Source organism: Drosophila simulans, chromosome 3R (assembly GCF_016746395.2).
Source record: "Drosophila simulans strain w501 chromosome 3R, Prin_Dsim_3.1, whole genome shotgun sequence".
NCBI lineage: Eukaryota > Metazoa > Arthropoda > Insecta > Diptera > Drosophilidae > Drosophila > Drosophila simulans.
In genome coordinates, this window is record NC_052523.2 from 17,849,777 (window position 1) to 17,870,639 (window position 20,863).

The 20,863-nt window shown below is 45.5% G+C and overlaps 1 protein-coding gene across 2 annotated transcripts in view; it reads left to right on the top strand.

Moving 5' to 3' along the window:
- The first annotated feature begins 210 nt into the window (after positions 1-210).
- LOC6728976 (GATA-binding factor C) overlaps positions 211-20,863 on the top strand; it is a 33,704-nt gene continuing 13,051 nt past the window's right edge. The window contains exons 1-5 of one of the 2 annotated variants that reach the window (XM_039294870.2): positions 211-517; positions 1,841-2,333; positions 13,415-13,701; positions 14,032-14,857; positions 20,395-20,540. In XM_039294870.2, coding sequence (XP_039150804.1) covers positions 2,012-2,333; positions 13,415-13,701; positions 14,032-14,857; positions 20,395-20,540 — 1,581 coding nt within the window. In that variant the 5' untranslated portion in view covers positions 211-517; positions 1,841-2,011. The remainder of the gene's footprint in view (positions 518-1,840; positions 2,334-13,414; positions 13,702-14,031; positions 14,858-20,394; positions 20,541-20,863) is intronic. The other variant, XM_039294871.2, reaches the window with a different exon arrangement.

Sequence of the window (20,863 nt, forward strand, 5' to 3'; positions counted from 1 at the left end):
ACGCCCCTCTCGCGTTCGGTGAGAGAAAGTGTGACAGGCATATTGCTAGGCCAAGCAACGCTGTATAGCTGCCTCCCTCTCACCCGCAGCGAGCACTGCTTGACAGCGCGACCATCTTGTATGTGCCAGCACACTAGCGCACGCAACTCACACACACACGCACACACGTAGGCTGGGCCTCACGCAAACGGGTTTCTGCGGTGCGCTGCGCATGTATTGGTAGTGCGAGAGCAAGCAGCGCCAGTCTTTCCTGTTTTACGCTCGTGTACGTTCAGTTCGATTTCAACTGTTGACGTGTTTGCAAGCGTGTTATCGGCGTGCGTCCGCTCGTTTCGTTCGTATTTTGCTATCGATTCTCGTCTCGCCGCGACAACAACAAAGAAAGCTCGAAAAACGCGTCGGCAAAAATACACAGAAAGCGATCAAAGTGTACCAAATATTAACAACAAATCAAATTATTGTAAAAAAAAAAACCCAGTAAAAACAAGCAGAGTGATTGAAACAGTGTGCTTAAAATGTAAGATCAAAAATTTGTGATATCAGTGATCATTCAAAAACAAATTGAGATCTATGATAATCAAAAGTTTTTAACGCTAGCCGCGCGCAAAATTCATTATCCTTATCGAGCGATCAGCCTTTGCAACCAATCGTATAAATATAATAAAAAATTGCTGACACACGCATACCAAAAATCTGGCACTTGCGCTTATCAATTTATTGCTATCAACTAAAGCGCGCGGTAGAGGAAAACAAAAATACAAGAAGACATTTAATGAAAAGTGTCTGCTTCTCATTTTTTTCATTTTTTTGTCGTATTTTTTCACTTCATTATCGCTGCTTCTGCTGCCGATAGATAGATAAATTGATTGAGTTTTCAGGTTATTTGCTTTTCTTCCACCTTCGGGAGGTAACAAATTATGTTGCCTTATCGCCGTTCTTTTCGTAGCGCAATTGTCAATTGAACGATAGGCATCTGGGCACCTTAAAGATACAGTCCACCGAAAAAACTCGGGTCCAACTTGGCTTGTATTATTAATAATTTCTCGAAGCCAAAAGCAAACAATGAAGGCAAATAGAAAACAAAAAATACAGAACTCCCGTTGATAATAATCGTTTGGAAAAGAAATCAACGAGTGCAATGCACACAGCTCGCTATACAAACATATATGCTATCTATTGCTGATAAGCCCAAAATTCCCCAAAAATTCGGCTACCTGTCTAAATCAATATAGAAGTGTTGTCGTTGTCTCTGCGATATGACTCTTTCGCCTGTCTGCAAGAAACCCCCGACAGATGCCAGTAAGCAATTGAAGCTCTTCGATAAACCTCTAAATCGCGTCTAATTGGGCCCACACACAGAAGTCTGGAAAAGATCTGGGAATACAAAGACACCTGCTTTTCGGGCGCCCTCTTTTGACAGCCCGCAGATCCGAAATCCCCAGGATCTATTGTTCTTCGGTGTGTAAACATTGTGACAATGCAATTGTTGGGACTACATGTTTATTAGGTCCCCTGGGCGGGATCTTGGTCATCAATCAATCCGATGAATGCGAAAATACTATACTATTCTATACGGTTGGCTTTTCGTAGTTTTAGCCACCTTATTTCCCACACTGCACTACACAGAACGTGGAATTCAAAAGTCCAATCGTAAATCAACTCGTGGTTATCCTGTATAACTGTACCGCAACCATAAAGCCATAAAAACAATTGAACAAAAAATGTAAAGCTCGCGATAAGGGAGAGTGAGTGATAACGCCGGCTACCGTTAAAATCTTATCAACAGCAGACACCCAACTTCAGTTGCTAAAGTTGTTCAACATTTTCTTGACTTTCACAGATAGAGAAAGAGAGTTGTTGAGTTGAGTGTTCTTTGTATATGAAAAATGCATAGCTATCACTAAACGAAGAGCTAAATAAAAAGCGAAGACCACCCGACCGCAGAGGGATACAGAACCGCCCGATTCCTGCCCCCCGGTAGAACAGAAAAACATTCAAGATTATACTCGAAATGGATATGACCTCAACAGCGGAGGCTGCCGCTCGCAGCTGGTACGATAGTCCGCGTTTAGGCGGCGGCGGCTCCTCGGGCGGCGGCAATGGGGGCGGCGTCTCGCCCCAAACGAACGGCCTTGGCAGCGCCGGTAGCAGCCTGGCCCACAGCCACCACAGCCTCTCCAGCGGCGCTAGCTCGGCGGGCAGCAGCGTGGGCGTGGGCGCTGCCCTCGGCGGCGGCGGCGGATCCGGACTGGACACCAGCGACATGAGCGCCTTCTACGCGCTGGAGAGCAACGGACACCACCGGCGCTACTATCCCAGCTATCATCAGCACAGTAAGTGTAAAACTTCAAAAACTTAGTTGACAGGCTTTGGGTTGGAAAATTCATTGGGGCAGCTGGACGGTTCAGTTGGGATCTGTTGACAAATGGAATTCCATTGAAACGACACTCTTAAAAGTAATGGTGATCTCATACGAAGGAAATGGAGCATTTCGAATATCGAAGCTGGAATGCCAATTTAAATGAGCTGATTACACAGTAAAATTTATACTACACATCCGCTACCACTCCAAACTACGAAAATGAGACGTTATTGGTGTCATGAATTAAGTTCAAGCTGTAAATACTCTCTATAAGAAAATGCAATATTCAGATATTGGCTATTATTTTCCTTTAACCAATCCGGTTCTTATAATACTTCGCAATTAATATCAATGTCATATGAAAAATCTATTTATTTCTTCCTGACTCACACATAAAAATGATTGTTTAAGCAGAAACCAACTGAACTGTTAAGAAATCAATGAAAGTTTTCCAAATATATATTTTAACAATAGTTGGGGGAAATGCCGCGGACCTTAACCACCATTTCGATTTATGCTGTGTTTAAGTAATTTCTTCCATTTTTTTTGGTTTCGTTACCCCTTGGACATTTGTTCTAATGTCATTTCTAATGCGTTTTTAATGAATGTATTTTGGCGGGGGTGTGTCCCTCTGATAGTTCCCGCTCTGGTTGGTATTTTACGGAGTGCGTGGGCGTGCATTACCACCCACCACGAGTGGCCCACCGCCCACAAATCGATTGCTTCGCGCCTTTTTTGTGTTGTCGAGTGAGCGTTTCCTGTGGGCCGCCATCGAAATGGCTCGATGGAAATCGCCGTTGTCCTGCAGCTAGATTGTATCCCTGGAACATGAAATTAGGCGTCCAGATAAGGACTCAAAAAATTGGTGGGAGGCAAAAAACAATGGAACTAGAAAAATGCCACATAGATCACAGACTGATATTAAAAAGTATTTACCATTTATGTACCTGCCCGCAATTCTTAAAATTTAACATAACAAAACGAAAGTTTTAAAAATTGGTCATCTTTTCCTCCGCATTCTTTATAACTCTATTAGGGTGTACCATTTAAAGTTTCTGCCCGGCAACTGAGAATATAAACTCTAACTTTTCTCCTAATTGCCTGAAATTTGTTCCTCGGCCCAAAAGAAGAAATGATCTGCGCTCATTAGGCCCCCGAAAAACTAAGAAGACGACATTATTATTATTATTTTTCTTTTTTTTACCAAAGCTCAGGTGTTTGTCTGTGTGTGTGTGAAGTTCACACGCCTCCAAAAAAAAATTCCAGTTCCGCTAAGTTAATTTTCAATTTGAGCCACCGTTGGCTCTGCTTTCTGTTTTCAGTGTTCGGCGCTCAGTTTTCAGTTTTCTGGGCTGCGGCGACGACTGTGACTGTGCTGTCACTTTTGACAGTTGATGCCCCAAACCATTTTCACTTGGCACTTAGCCTGGCCCAAGCCCATTGTTGTTGCAGCTTTCGGGCTTTGGTTTTATATATATTTTGGATTTTTTTGTGGTTTTTTTTTATTTCGGTTTTATTGCGCTTTGCATTTTGACAGTTCCACGTAAACGCAGCGAACACCCAAACGTGACATGCATCAATGCGGCATGGTCGCTGAATTTATTTCCTGCTCTTGGAGTGTGCAAAATTTTAATTTAAAATCCCGTGTGCAGTCGGTAGTAGTGCCCCTGGAATGTCTGGCTAAGTGAGGCTGTGCAACTGCAAAGTGATCAATCAGATCGGTTGAAGGAGCTGAACGATGATTCGATCCAAGCCGAACCGACCCGATCCGATCCGATGCGATGCGATGCGATCCTTTTGCATTTATGTTTAATTCATGTTATTCATATGCCGACTTTATTGATGCTTGATTTGATCCATCCAGCGATCCCCCAGTTGCCGCTGTAATTCATTCATGCACTCCGCGTCTGTGGGATTGTGGGATTCTGGGATTGCGGATTGCGGATTGGGGATTCAAATCGCTTGACAGACAGTTTGTCTGGGGAGTGGAGTGGCATGCTCGCCTCCATAACGAACGGGCACCTGTGGCGAGCGTTGATTTTAAAATTCATTAGTCTGCATATGTCACATCTCAGGGGCGGCTGAAGATGGGGGGCCAAGGGGCCGAAGCCGCACCAAAAGCCCCCTTGTCAGTCGGCCAATTTAGTTGTCAATTATGAGGGGCTGGAACTTTACTGGCTGTCATTAGTGGCAAATTAAGCAACTAGGGCGGCGCATTAGTTTTTTGGCTTAAACGCTGAGGCCAATGCAGTTTTAATGGCCCAAAACAACACACACACTTAAGAGCTCACATGCTCGTGAGTCGGAAATTTTTATGATAGCCCAGGCCATAAAAACCAACGACAACAAATGTGAAATTTAAATTTCAAAAGCAAACATGCCGAAAATTTTGGCAATAACTTTTGTCTTGTGACTCCAGTGTGTGTATGTGGTTTTGTGTTTATCTGAGCTTTTGTTTTATTTTTCTACATTTTTTCATCTTGACTCGCTTTTTTCACAAACATTTGCGATGATAAATATACACACACACACACAAACTCTTGTTTTGGTAGCTCTTTTTCGTTTTGGTATTTCACTATTTGTCTAAGCCATGATTATACACTGGGGATAAAGCGGTATTTGGATGATGCAAATAAAGAAGGAATTTGCTATATAATTTAAATATTAAATACTCTGAGCAGCCATTAAGATAATCAGCTTTCGATTAGAACTTAAACACCAGCTGTGAAATACATTGTTATTTTGGTAAATTATGAGCTATTTTCCTAATTCTAAACGTGAAGACTTTAATTTTGAAGACATTTCACCGAATTTATGAGGTTTCAATTAAGCCATTAAAATAACTAACCGAAATTAGAGCATCCACAGTTCGTTGCGTCATTTTTGCTATCTCTTATATGTTTCGTAAATCCGACGGCTGTTAAAGCTCGAGCATAAAATTTATTTTTAATTACCCCAGTCGAGCGTTTGAATATTTTTGCCTGCAATTCGAACTGCCCGAATATATAGCCATTGCACTCGCACCGAGTGAGTGAGGGATATAGGTATATAGATGCCCCGATAGAGATAGCGATATCTGCGGTCCAAGTTTTTGACAATATTTGTGTGTGTCGTGCATTTTCATTTGTTGTTGGCAACTTTTTTGGCTTATCGGCCGGGCAAAATCGGGCAAATGAAAAGTTTTTGCTGGCCGCCCGTTTGTCGGGGCTTCTGTTCATAATTTTTAGCTTTAGCTTTGGCTTCGGATTCAGATTCAGATTCAGTATTCAGGTCCAACGTCAGCTCGAAAGTTCCCACAGCCACTTAACGCAAATGTCACGCACAGTGGGCTGCCGTTACAAAGGATATCAAATGCGATGCGGGCCCATTGAGTCCGACTTTTGTTCCGTTCCTTTCCTTTCCTTGCCTGCAGTTCAGCTGAAAAGCCCCACTCGACGCAGCTCAGCTCGAAACTAGCCTGGCTAGGCTGGCTACCAGGTGTTGCACTTGAAGCGCTGTCCACTCATAAATTTTCATGTGGCCAGGCCCGAAAGCGCACACAACAGAGTTTTCCAAGAAATTGCCATGGCTTTGGCCTGGGCTTTTGGTGGGGCTGGGCCGTAATAGTTGTTGTAATTTACCGACTGCAAGCACACGGCTTATGGGTTATATAGCGAATATAGCTAGGCATATAGCGATATGGCGATATAGCGTGCCTGGACAGAATCTCGGCGGCAAATCTTAATCCCGGTGCGCAGGTTTTCAGCGAATTGTGTGCGAGTGGATGGCCTATAAAAGTGAGTTATGGTATTGCAATTGAACAGCTGGGCCACCGCTGCGTATGATTGATGTGCACTTTTTGGGTGGCTCACTGGGGCAGCCCTTCTTCTCGACATTTAATTCGCCTTGATTAAAGTGTCTTGCCAAATCATGCCACATTAATTATGACCCAAATTCCTGGAAGCATTCCTCCTTGTCCAGTGCAGCCAGTACAAGTGGTACATCGTACGATCCATTGAGCGGCAAAGTTGAATTGCTGTTTTGTGTTATACATATTGCTCGTTGCATTGACAGTGGCCGGTCATTCATTCCACCGCACATGTTGCTGCTGCTGCTGATGCTGATTCTGCTGCTACTACTGCTGCTGGCGCGATGTTTTAATTAGTCGTGGCACAGCGAACTGTCTTTGCTTAATTAAATGACATAATTATAAGAATGTGCCGGGGGGGAGAACGGCGGAGCCCAGCCTACGCCAAAATGCCACATGCAACACGTGATGTTGCTGTCGTTGACATTGCCTTGCGATGCTTCAATTAATTTGCACTGCAGCAACAGTTCTTGCTGTTGCTGTGGATGTTGCTCTTGGCTGCTTTGCATGCCGCAGAGCCAAAGGTGCCGCCACAATGTGCATTGTCCGCTGCAGCAGCAGCAGCATTCCCATTGGCAACACGTTTCGCATTCTAATTTGACGTTCGCCGGACTGCGGCTAGTTTGCCTAGTGTGAACAGCTGTCCTTCAATCACTATCAATGTCGCCTGATGTTGCAATGTTGCCGTTGCCGTGTTGCTGCTGCATCAATCTGGCCAAGATGGCGACTGCCAGTTGTGCTCCTTTAAAGCTCGCCGCCTGCTTCTGGCGAACTGGGCCGGAAGTCTTGGCTGCCGAGAATCCAGGGCCTGTCATTTGTCAGCCGCGATTTCCAGGAACGCGACACATATACATATATAGACACATATAAATATAACGATGAATGCGAATATGGTTTTGTATGCCTTCTGATGTGGCATCATCAATAAGACGGCTACCGGGCCTCGTTATTAATTTGTTAAATCAAAAAACAGCTCCACTGCGATTTATATCAGGAGGCGAGACAAAAGCTTACGCACGGCAGCAACATGTTGCTGTTGCTGCTGTTGTTGTGATTTGTCTAACACAGCGAGCGGTCAGTTGGCCATACAAAGAGTCCCGGACAGCGGCATTCATTAATTTTGCAGCACCAGCAGCAACAGGAGTCGCAGATGCAACAGCATCAGCAACGGCAGCAACATGTTGCCTGTTTGGGGCTTTTCGAGCACCCTCGGCACGATTTGTGAATGCAATTACAATATTGAATATTAGCGCATTGTTGCTGCCCCCGCTGTCAATGCAGCAGCAGCAGTAGGAGCAACTGCTGCAACGACGGCGGCAACATTTGTGTGCTGCTGCTGATAAATTGTGGCTAATACATTTGTGCAGCCGTGTTTGGCTTGTGGTCCCATTGCAGTGTCAAGTTTACAAATGACTTTGCGACATTTGCCTGTGCCGATCTTTAGCGCTGATCTCGCCGGGATAAGCAAATCAAACTCGAACTGGCATTCTGGTCGTATTAATCAGACAGAGTCATTGTACTCCCCGGCAAATTGCTTCCTAGAAAGGCAAGGTTTACCTATCGAAATAGAACAATCTTACCGAGAACTCCAATATCGGACCACCTGTAATGGGCTCTAACAAATGACGTCGCTCTAATTAACATTTGTCAATGTTTGCCCTGTTCGCAGAGCAGTCGAAATTTGTGCGGCAAACCAGTTTCAGAGAATCGAAAAATAAACCATAAGAGCAATAATGTGAAAAAAAAGAAAACAACTGATTCCCTTGGCCGGATCACAGAAATATGTGTCGCAAGAGACGCCGCCAAAAATTTGTTGGCAATGCGCGTGCAGCATTCAAGATCCGAAGGAGCAACATCACGATTCTCGATTCGTTTGCAGCCTTTTTTAGGGGGCCCAAAAACTGTTTAGCATAATTTTTAGCCGGGGCATCCTCTCATCGCCATCGCCATCATCTTTTGTTGGCGGCGCGTGTGTTTAATAAAATATTTTATTAATATGCGAATATGCCAGCAGTAGTGGACACAACAGCAGCAGCAGCAACTTGGATACAAGAGTCCCAGACTCGAGGTCGCATCAATTGAATTTCTCGAGCTTGCGAGACTTATGAATTTATGCAACGTTTTGCCCGCTTCAGTTGCGCTTTTTTCACTTTTCTGACCCATTGTCTTTGTGTGGCTCGCTGGCTTTGGCTCACTGGCCCTTTGTTGTGATAAATGTCAACGCGTTCTTATTTATGACATGTGAAGCAGCGCCCGCCGGTGGTCCAATCCCAGCAGCAGCAGCAGAAGCAGCAAAACTCACCGGAAAAAAAGTTGGAGCCAACGGCAAACAGCAAAAGCAACTTGTCAGCGAAGAACTGCAAAACACTTCGCGCAATCACTTCAAACGCTGCCTTTGAGTGACCAAATTTGGTTTTGTCATATAAAAACTTGTCAATTTTAATGATTTCGCTGACGCTTCGAACTGTCATAAGTGCGCCCGCAGGCATTTCTGGACAGGATTCGCGCATCCTTTTTGGCTGGCTATGTGTAAATGGGGTGTTCGCTCATTAGCCCAAAGTCGGCGAAAAAGCGAAACTGTCAAGCGGTTTGACTGACTGGCTGACAGGCTGCCGTTGCATTTGCATAAGTTGCAGTTGCAGTTGAAGTTGAAATTAAAGTTAAAGTTGGCATTGCGTGGCCAGGATTCCAGTTCAATGCACGCGCCTTTTTGTGCCGCTGCAGCCGCATTATTAGCATTTTTGTATATTTTTTTTATTATTTTTGTCGCTCACCCACCACCTGCAACTGCAAATGGCCACAAAAATGGCGCACTTCAGACCCAGCCCAAGTTGCAACTCCCATTGCCGCGCTTGTTGTTGTCAACGTGTTTTCCCATTTCCCTGCCTTTACTTTGTTGTACTTTTTTTGTGGCAACCACATTGTGGCACGTATGCAAAAGCTGGGCCAGGCCACGTAATTCACACGTTGGCCCAAACAAGCTGGTTAACTGGTTAGCTCTCATTGTTTTTCCTCTTTGGTACTCCTTTTTTTTTATTTTGGAGAGAAATTCCCGTCCCATCGCAGCAGCTCGGGCCTGGTAATACGTCAATTATAAAGCAATTAATAAGGCAGAGAATTCCTCAAAAACAAAAAAGATGTGTAATAAAAAAACATATATTTTCCAGGGCGGTGCGTTGTGCAACGGCATAACTTACAAGTCGCTGCTGCTGCTCCAGCTACTTGAGTTATTAAACGCATTATCATAAATACAATTGACAACTTATGACTAATGATAAGCTGGCATGCAACGCTGATCCGGGGGCTGCAAATAAAGTGTTAATAATATAGATGGCAGCGGCGGTGCAGTTTGCGCTTAATAATGCAGCCTGCCTCTGTCAGTCACTCACTCACTCACTGGGCCATTCCATCAGTCAGTCCGTCAGTCCGTCAGTCTATCAGGCAGTCAGCCAGTCCTGCGGGCAATCTCGCAGTCAGTCAGTCGGAGTCACGCAACTGCAGAAAGCAAAGAAATAATTAAAACAAACAAGCGCGCAAAATGCTAAGCAGTCGAGAGACCCAAGTTTCAGCTTCAATTTCGAGCTTCAACTTCGGCTACTGTTGGAGGTGCACTGGAAAAACAGAATGGTTACCTTACTGGCAAGAAAAGTTCAAACAGCTTTGTTGGTCCTAAACTCGCTCATAAAACGTATTTTCACACTTTAAATAATGAATACTTGGTGAGATCAATTTTCTTTAAGTAGCATGGTCCGCAGATACCATTTCTTTTTCCTGTGCACATCTATAACTATCAAGGTGTCTTCGAGCAGCCAAAACTGACCTACCTGCCGAGCTCCCGATCTCGCTGGCGGTGGTGGCTGAAACTGGAATCCGTTATAGTTTATGGCCCGTTGTTGGTTGTTGGTTGCTGCTTAGTTGTTGCTGCCACCGCTGCATGCTTAAACAATTTCCAATTTTGGAGCAGGTGTAACAGCGCCGCCGAGAGACACTTGACCGCATTTTGGAGCCACGCGCCTACAACAACATCAAATCGCCCGTTGAGCAGGTGAAAAGAAAAGTCCTTGTTTCTCGAGGGTAGCTCTGGCTATAAATTAAGCCACCGCCTGCAGACATTGTGCCATCGAGGGGTCACGCAGGAGGGCTCCTTCTGAGCGGCAGGATTGCCTCGTCCTGGCCGTTCGCATGATTGATTGTTCCTGGTCCTTGCTGGCAGGAAGCAGCTGAATCAGCTGAATCGTCAGAATCGTCAAAATCGTAAGAATAATCGAGTGAAATCCACTGACAAGTCACACAAGTTGCTCGGCAAACGGTTAAAGAGTCTCGTTTCACTCATTTGCGGATTTGATTTCCATCGATTGATAAGAACGCCCAGCATCTCTCACCCCTAATCCAATCCCATCCCAACCAATCCTTTTCTGCCGGCATTGGTGTGAATTTAATTTACCAAAGAGACAGAGAACGGAAAATCCTTTTTCGGCCTTATCTAGATGGGCCGCCAGCACCACCCTGCTCTGCTTTGTTGTCCTTTCACATTGAAATTTAAATGATGCGATGGCCGAAATGATAACTTGGCCGGCAGCTGATGCATTTTACTAATTGAAGCCATTTCATCTCTCTGGTTTTCTCTTCGGGTTTCTGGTCTTCAGGCTTCACCTGTTTGGCTGTCATCTTCAAATGTCCAACACGTCCGGCTAAGTGCACACGAACCAGCCTACGTATTATATATATATCCGTATATATGTATCTGTACACTCAGATACATTAATTATGTCATTCACGTCGTCGTCAAGCGTCAGCTTCGATTGCAATTAAAAGGCGCTTTAAGCCGGGGATTTCGGTTTCGGAATACGGTTTTCGGATCTGGCTTAGATGGACAGGCGCTGAGAGCGTTGAGCGCTGTCAAACGCTTTTAAAACGCCATAGAAATGTCCAAGAGAGAGGGAGTGCGAGAGGAGAACGGGCCAAAAGAGAGCGGCGGCTTTTAAGGCTTTGATCTGTCAGTTTGAAGAAATCAAGCGCAGGCCAAAAGCTTCAAAATGTTGTTTTTTAACCGCTTTTGTGGCTCTTGCTGTTTTTGTTGCTGTGTAGAACGTGTCAGCCTGTTTTTTGTTTTTTTTTTTTTGTTTTTTTTTTTTGCCTGGAGACGACCAAGGGCAGCGTTTTCCACCAGCACGAGCTTTGCATACCGCCAGGGCAACAACAACAATAACATTGGCAGCAAAAAAATGTCGTTCTTTTTGTTTCAAGTTTGCAACTTTAATTGCTGTGTACTCAGCTTGATTTATTAGCGAATTGTTTTATACGACCAACAGCAACAGTAAACACAAAAAAGAAGAGTAAGAAACGAGTAATCTGTGAGTCATATATACTCGCATATATAACTTGGGATTAACATTAACAGCCCGCTGATATCGCCAACACCATCGGCTGGCAAATTGAAAGTTTCGCCATGCCAATTAAAGTGCGCATCGGACATTGATTTGGCAACGGGCTGAAAGATGCAACCATCCTCCGACTATATAATTTGGCATGACCAATGGTATTATTTCCCTCGATCTTGGCAAATTACATACAAGCGATTCGAACCGAATCGATCCGATGACGACTTCATATATGGGGGATCTTTGTGTCGTTGGTGCAAAAGTGTGAACTGGGCACAGCAGATCGGGAAAAGCAATAACCACATTTGATTGAGGCATTGCACTGGGAAAAGTCTGGCCAAGATGCCAAACATGTTGCGGTCGTTCCGCTGGTGATGCGTCTGCTTCTGATGCTGCTGCTTCTGCTAATTTCTATAATCAGACACACGTACATATAATATCGCCACTAAAGCACTGTTATTAGGATAATCAAATGGATATTATCGCAGCCAGCGATCCGGCCAAAGCAGCGATCCATCGATCGGGTTTGGTTATGTTTGCCATCCACCGATCACTAAATACCCTGCCTTGAGGTGGCAGCTACCACTTTGCGGGATAATTCCAGACATAGAGTTGCATAATAACTGGGTCTAAGCAACTAATTATGCTGATCTTGATCTTTGATTGCAATACGGAAAATGCAATGATCAAATCACTTAGTTATGATTTTTTTGATGTTAGAGCATTGCCTATTCTTCCAACCCATCGTTATTTAGAGTTTCCCTCACGCTGTTCCTTTCGACTCTCGTCTTGATTTGGCCTAATCCATCTTGGCGTGCAATGAACTGACCTACTGTTGGCCAACCAGCCTGGACCGCTGATGTTGCTGCCGTAGATGTTGTTGCCGCTGCTGCGGCTGCTGCATAATCAAAAATAATTTCACATACAAACAAGCCCCGAGGGCCAGCGACTTGCGACTCTTTGGGGAGCTGCAGCCAATATTAATGATAATAATAAGAATAAGTGCGCCCCAAACAATTGCAACGTGCCTGCCCCCTTTGGGTAGTGCCCCATGCCTCCCCCCTTCACCACTGCAAACTACAAAAAACACCCGCTGCGAGGATATGGGGATCTGTCGGATCCGTCGATCCCAAGCGATCGGTTGGACGACTGGGATAGGATCGGATCGGATCGATGGAGTAACCGGCAGCATTGGCGCACATAAATCTCACTTGGTGTCTGCTAAATTATACACTGCCAGACATTTAGGCTACACTTTTAGCCCGGCCAAAAGCCGAGGTGAGCCGGCCCGAGCCGTTGATCGATCTTTTTAGCTCTGGGACAAAAGTTTAACGCGATTGTTTATGATACAAATTAAACAATTTATGACAATGCAGAAGTCCGAATCGCAGTTGCAGTCGCAGCCCCGCAGCACCCTTTGCCCCACCATTTTGGCCAGCTCTTTGGTCTTGGCCATATGCAAAGTTGGCCCGAAGGCCGCGAGCAATGAATGGTGCTTCCTTGGCTGAGTGTTGCAGTGGTGGTCAGAGGTTCTGAGGCGGCTCCTTGGCTCTCTTCGCTGGCTGGTGTTTCATAAATTATAACGCAGCTTTTCCGCAAATTTGCGCGGCAGCCACAGAGGATGAAAAAAGGAGAAAATAAAAAAGAAAAACACCTCAAAAACAACGTCATTTATTACGAATTTTGATCGCTTCTGGTCGCGGCTTAGTCGGTTAATCTTCGTTATAAATTTGGGCCATAATTGATTTAATGCAGCATTTAACTTGATGCGACTCACAGCAGAGTTTATTAAATTCTTAACCCCTTTTCCTTTCTTTTTTTCAGCATCCCGCATGCCCTCCACCCATGCCTCGCCCCAAGTGTGCCGGCCGCACTTCCACACCCCGCTGAGTCCCTGGCTGACCAGCGAGCACAAGTCCTTCGCCCCCGCCAGCGCCTGGAGCATGGGTCAGTTTGCCTGCCCGCAGGAGCCGCAGGTGGAGCACAAGCTTGGGCAGATGGGCCAGAGCCACCAGACGACGGCCGCCGGCCAGCACTCGTTCCCCTTCCCGCCGACGCCGCCAAAGGACTCCACGCCCGACTCCGTGCAAACCGGTCCATCCGAGTACCAGGTGAGTGGAACCGACGCTTTATCGATACGCCTAGCGGCACAATCGAGCGATCGGCGGTTATTTCGATTACAAAAGCTCCTTAATGGGAATACAGCAGATATGCACGAATTATATTGATGAACTTAACGTTTAAATATTGCAATATTAATATCTTTTATCGTCATCATTAAATTTGAATATATATTAACATTAAATTATTTTTGAACATCAACAGAGGCATGAAATATTTTGCTGTTGATAAGAGTGCATTAAGGATTTGAGCTTAACGAGCACTTAGGTTTAATGAAACCTCAACTTTGTATACTCAAAAGCAATTCCGATCTCTTGCAGGCCGTGATGAACGCGTTTATGCACCAGCAGGCCACGGGCTCTACCTCACTAACGGACGCCAGCTGTGCGTTGGATATCAAGCCGTCGATCCAGAACGGCAGTGCGAGCGGATCCTCCGGCAGCGGCACCACCCACACGTCGACGCCCAAGCAGCGCGAAGGTACAGCCAGCACCACTAATTCCAGCTCCAACTCTAGCAGCAGTCAGCAGCAGCAGCAGCAACAACAGCAGCAACAGCAGCAGCAGCAGCAACAGCAGCAGCAAAGTAGCAGCAACACCACCGCCAGCAGCAACACATCCGCCTCGTCCTCCGCCGCAGCAGCTTCCCTGTCCGCCGCCGTAGCCGCCTCCGCAGCCACATCCTCGAACGGACTGTTCGACGGAACGGCGCAGGCGTACAGCAGCGGGGGAAGTGGCAGCGGAGGCGGCGGTGGCAGCGGCAGCGGTGGCAGCGGCAGCGGTGGCTACGACACCAGCAGCTATGCCTCCTATCACCATGCGGCGGCGCATCATCAAGCGGCCGCGGTGGCGGCGGCGAATATGTTCCAAAGTTCCTCGGTGGCCGCGGCTGCAGTGCGTCACAGTATGGCCGCGGCGCAGGCGCACCACCACCATCATCACCACCACAGTGGACACCATCACAGTGGCAGCTCGTCCGGATTGCACGGACTGGGTGGCTCGGTGGGCGGTACCGCCGGCATGGGCAGCATGAGCGGCAACAGCGGCGGAGCGGGATCGCTGAGCGGGCACAGTGGCGCCGGGAGCAATGCGGGCAGCAATTGCCTGGACGTCAAGCCCGTGCGGACCAAGCCGCGGACCAGTGCTGGTAAGCAAGACAAAAGCTTATAGACATTATGCGATCTCGGTGTGGGTGAATAATCATTGTTACTCGCCATCGATTGTTTAACCATTCAATTATTATTACGTCAGTGTTGTGTGCACTGAGGCTGCCTACAAATATGCATCATATTTATTAAAATTACAATCTATTCAGTTTGTGAAACAAAATGCATTGATTAAGCATAAGATAAGCCCTTTGTATGCAGTCTCAAAGTGAACCACTTATTGTTTAGTTTTCACTTTAGTTTTAGTTATCATTTTGAATAACCCCTCCATTCCTGCCACCACCACCACCTCCGCTTACTTTGATTGCCATTGCTCTTTCGCACGCTCACGTGGGAAGCCCGAATGTGAATCCGCGTCCGAACTCTTCACCACTTAACTCCTGCTCTAAAAACAGAGGGGGAAGCCCCCAACCCATTCCCCGTACCCCCATTTGCCAACCCATTCCCCACTTGACATGTGCTCGGGAGCAGCATGCTGGCCACATTCCCGCCACTTGAGCATGTTTCCTGCCTTCGCTGGCCGCGTAAAAATATGCAGAAAGATCCCAGGGCAAGGGCCCTTCCTCCTCAGCCGTTGCGTATACGCGGTGTATTCGCTTGCCATGAAATCAGCACATTACAATGACAACAACGGCAACAACAATAGCTGCAACTGCGGCAGCAACTTCAATGCTATTGTCAACGCTTTGCTCGGCTCCACTGGCTCATGATGTTGCTGCTGCTGTTGTGGTTGTTAATTACTTCATGTTGCTGCTGCCTCTGCTGCCTCTGCTGCTGCTGCTGTTTGAAAAGACCCACCACACAAACAAGCACACACATTCATTCGCATTCGCTGCGGAAGTTGCAGGCTGCTGCACCTGCTTTAGCGTTGCGTTTTTGCATGGCCCGACAGCGGCAACAACAACGACATCTTTATAGCTGGCACTTGGGCCGTGCGTGAGGGTCGGTCCGCTGCTGCCACAGCCAACCCCCAAAAACAAGCAGCAAAACCAGCTGGCAAAGGCACACACAACAGCAACATTAGTCACAGCAGCGATATTAGCCATACTAGCAATATAAGCCGCAGCAACAACTCTGTTACCAACTTCTGTTTAGTAAGAAGTATGCGAGTAGCCACTTTTGGACTGGAAATTAACGTTGATATGGAGAAAGCATGTTAATTGGCTTGCAGCAGCAAATGACAATTATCTGATGATGCAGTAGGCAAAGAATTATGAAACCAGCTAAATAGCAAACGACAGCCTTTGCCACAAGTGCAACATAGCAATCGTGCAGCAGCAACACCAACTGTTGACGCCGTCTAACCTCTGTTAAGGGCAAATTGTTAGGCACTTGCCGCACACTTTTCGCACCACTATCGCAATTGTTCGTTTGTTACAACACAAAGAGCACACCTTGCTTTCCAGCTGCACCCACCAAATGCAAATAGATCCGTAGCCATATGAGCCATATAATCATGACTGTATAACAGCCGCAAATGAGGAAGCCGAAGGTATAAAAACAAAAAACAGAAATACCTGAACAGGCAGAAGACGCCTGACAAAACGCTTGCAGATTTTATTTTATTTCATTCTCTTGGCTCGGCGACAGTATGTTTTTTTTTTGTATTTTCCCTTTAGCCTGGCCTTAACTAACCAAGAGAGATGAAACGGGCTAAAAAAAAAAATGAGAAAAAACATTGTCTGCCTTCGTTAGTCCCGGCAGCATCTTGTTGCCTGTATTTATTTATCGTTTATCGCATCGCTGGCGATAAGTTTTTCGGGCGCAAGAACATGTGTTGTGGCTTTTGTGGCTCGTTGCCACTGCAACTTGGCCAGGGAATTGATTGGATGCCATTTGGGCTTTTGTCAGGTGAAAATAAAAAATGTTGTGAATGAGCTTTAAGTAATTGATATGGGTACGGACACTGGACACTCGCAGCTCGCTGCTCGCTGCTCACTGCTCGCAACCTGGGACCTTCATCTTTCGATTGTGGGTTATGGGATATGGAATCCCCCGATCCGCAGATCCCCAGATCCTCTTGCATACCTCACTTCACTCAATCAGGGGGCTTTAAGCCCCGAACAGCGAGCATTGTTCCTTTGTCCGCGCTTTGACAGCTGTGGCCTCAAAATGAGGCGCTTGCCATTTATTTGCGGCATGCACCCCCAATCCCCTGCAAACCCTATAAGCCCCTAACCCCCTAAACCCCCTAACCACTAAAGCAACGCAATTTATAACCCCTTTTCGATTCGGGCAGCGTGCCAATTATTCATACTAGGCGCATACTTTTCATTTTGCCCTGCCACTTTTGTTCAATTTAATTAATTTCATTAATTCGTTCTTCTTTTCGAGTATTTTATGCATTTTCATTTTGAAATTTTCAAAAATTTTCAAAATAAACAACAGCAGCAACAACAACTATTTACTCACACATCCATGTGTCTTTTGTCTTGCTCACCAGTAATTGTCTCTATCTTAACTATCCTAACCAGCCCATAAATCTGTATATTAATCCAAACAACTAATTAAAAGGGAGATTCTCAGGATCTCTCTCTATCTGTGCTCTGTTCTGCTGCCCACATGCATGAAAAGTCCAACAAATTAACGAGAAAAAGGTACAACACATAAATTCTAGACAATTATGGCCCACTGACGCCAAATGTCAAATCAAGCAGCAACAGTTAGTTGGACCTTTAGACCTCGGACGACGACGGCCCAGAGAAGAAGGCTGCCAAATCAGGCCCTAAAAACAGGTTCAGTTTCGGTTTCAGTTTCAGTTTGGGTTCGGATTCGGGACTGGGATTGGGTTCGAGTCACTTTTTTTCCTCTTATTTTTGGGACCCAGACAATGTCACACCGTAAAAAACAAACGCAGACGAAGAAATACCAAAGTGTGCACAAATTTCCAGGAAATTACAGCCAGATGACTGGGCCCATGGACCACAGAAGATGATGTAAGTGGTGGGGGTAGTTACGAGCATAGGTGGAAAACAGTTATAAGCAGGCTACTAAATCATAGGCCAACCTGCTACGTGTCTCACTGGAAAATGAAAATGAATAAAAAAAGTATATAAATAAAAAAAAAACAGAGGAGGGACAAGCCACAAGAGTGGAGGCAAATTGAAACCAAAACAAAGGCGAGGGAAAATCTAAAACAAATGCCCGTTGGCCATAAAACACAGTCACACACAGCACAGTTGAGGACCCAGAATCGCTATAAATAGGAATCGAATCAAAATGTAGTTAAAACGAAGAATTCCCAGTGCGCGTGCGCAGCAGCCAACTTCGTTTCGGGACATTATTCCCTTTCAATTTCGGCCAACTTGGCTACTTCTGCTGCTGCTGCCTTTTTGTGTTGTCAAAAGTGGGCACATAGGGTAAAAACATCATTAACACGTTTGATTTATTAACTGCCGAGTGGTTATTCCGATTGGCTGCGGAGCCCCGCAACTTTCCGGGAAGCTGGAAGCCCCATAGAAAACCTCCAACAATGGCTAGCCAGCCACACTTTATGGCTTAATATGCAACTTGCATGGGGGAGTTCTCCTTTTATGCTAAATGCGCTAACCTTCCGTTGTTCTGCTTTATGACAAACTAATAAATGCATAAAGTTTTCAATTTTCAACTGCTTCTGTTCGAGGCGCAAACCGAAGACAGATGTTGGCATAAATATGCATGACTGGGGCAGGTGAAAATTTATGGCTAGTGAATGATAAAAAAATGCATAGGAAACGCACAGAAATTCGCAATTTCTCGCTTCTCGAGAGACAAACGCCAGAACTTTTCTTCTCCCTGCCATAATTTATGCAATTTTAATTCAGTGGGTGTTGCTCCACTGATTGGCGGCACTTTTGTGCCGTTAAAGAAAAAAAAACGAAAAAGGAAAACACGCCCTGCGGCAATTAAAAAGTGCCATAAAAGCCAAACAAAAATCCACGAAAAATAAAGCAAGGCAGCACAAACTTGCGATTAAATGAAAACAAATGAACTGTTTATTTAACGCGCCGGGAGCAGTTCACGAAAAAAACACAGACCAAAGAGATTACTTTACCACATGCTGTCGTGGAGTTGGGGGAAAACACGCAGAGCGCTTTATTTAATTTCTTTGAAAGCTCGGAAACAAAATGCCTGGCATGCCAAAGAGACAGAACGCCACAGGACTCCGCAGGACACGTGTGACAATAGCTGCGTGAACTAAATCACGTGAGGCAAACCGCCCGAAAAATGAAATTAAAGCCCGGCTCTGTCATCAAAACGCAACTGGAATTCCCCTAATGGCATTTCAGCAGGCGACCGGTTGACAAACGCACTTAATGAGATCCTAACCTTTTGAGTTTTCTGGTTTTTTTTTTTTTGGTTTTGGGCGCGCCTTTGGCCAGTGGCTAATATTCAATAAAAAGTTATGCTCATGTGGCCATGTAAAAAGGTTGGCTTAATTAATTACGCCAGAGCTACCAAAAAGTAGCGTTAAATCTTTCAGTTTTCTTTTTGGCATTGCTAATGGGGGGTTTTCGGGGGAGTGACTTTATGACTAAATTTCAATTTCAAAACAAGCGCACAAACAACAAAGACACGAAGCATTAAACGCAAAAACAAACCGAAATAATGAAGCCCATTTAGTGGCGTCATTAAATGAGTGAATAGGAGAAAAGTTGGGGGTGTTCCAAAGAGAAAACTCTGGCCCCAAAGAAGACAACTGTAATATGGAACGTTAATAACGCGTTACATTTGCAACTTCATCTCGCTCCCTCGGGTCAAATCAACTCTGCTTACAAATTATGACTAAACTTATTCAAATGAGGCTGACTTACAGTTAGCCCTAGGGCGCAAACGAGAGGGCTAGCTCCGGTTAGAAAAAGAGGGAGTCGCACCGAACTGCAGTCACTAGAACGGAGCCGCTGTCGCTGCTTAATTAAAATGTGTAAAGTCAGCAGAGGCAATGCGGGAAAGAGACGGAAGCAGGCCCCGCGAAAGAGACGGGGCTACACAGCCGACCCCAGCGAATCCATCATTTCCGCTTCCATGCGTTTGCCCAGCAACCCAAAAAAAAAGAAGGAATGGGTAAAACCAAGAAAAAACTAAGGAAAAATACAGCACAACCAAGCAACATACACACAAAAAGCAAAAGACATCAAAATGACTGAGAAACAGCTGAAAAATGTTGCCCTCTACTACTACTACTAATACTGTTGTTGTTGTTGCTGCCGCTGCTGTGCATCATGTCGTTGTCGCGCGCTTTGGGTTAACATTAACCCATACAAATGTGTGGAGGACAGTCCCCCAAGAAAGTTCGCCAACACAATCGCCCAAGAATGCGACACGGAGAAAAATAATATCCCATTAAAGCCATTTTTTCAGGTCACATTGTACACACCATTAATGTACGCAACTAATATTTGCTGCAAAGTAATTTGTGTAATTCTCCAAATTCTTCTCTCCAGACTGTATTTATTGTAACAAATCATTAATAATATAAGAGCAAATTTAGTCTTGCGAACGCCATTAACTAATTGGATATTCTGTGTAATTTTTGCAGAGGGACGCGAGTGTGTGAATTGTGGCGCCACATCGACGCCACTGTGGCGACGCGATGGAACGGGACACTATCTGTGCAACGCCTGTGGCCTGTACTACAAAATGAACGGCCAGAACCGACCCCTGATCAAGCCAAAGCGAAGACTGGTAAGCTAAATAGTTAAATAGTAGATAAACGGATATATGCGACCCGCTGGGCCAAGCATCCACACATTCGATCAAATTAACTAATAAATTCAGCAACTGTATTGGGGAATGGGGCGCAGTTCCTGGGAAATCGCTGCACATGAGCATCAATCTCTGGCCACGTTTCTGTCGCCAAAGGCCATAAAAAGCAGCGTGAAAGTTCTCAAATGTCATAATACGATTCCGGGAACCAGAAACTCTTTACGTTTCCCTGATTGGAGCGGTTGCAGGGGCATGGGTATGGGAAAAATGCTTTCGATTTGGATGCTGGCTGATAACGATCG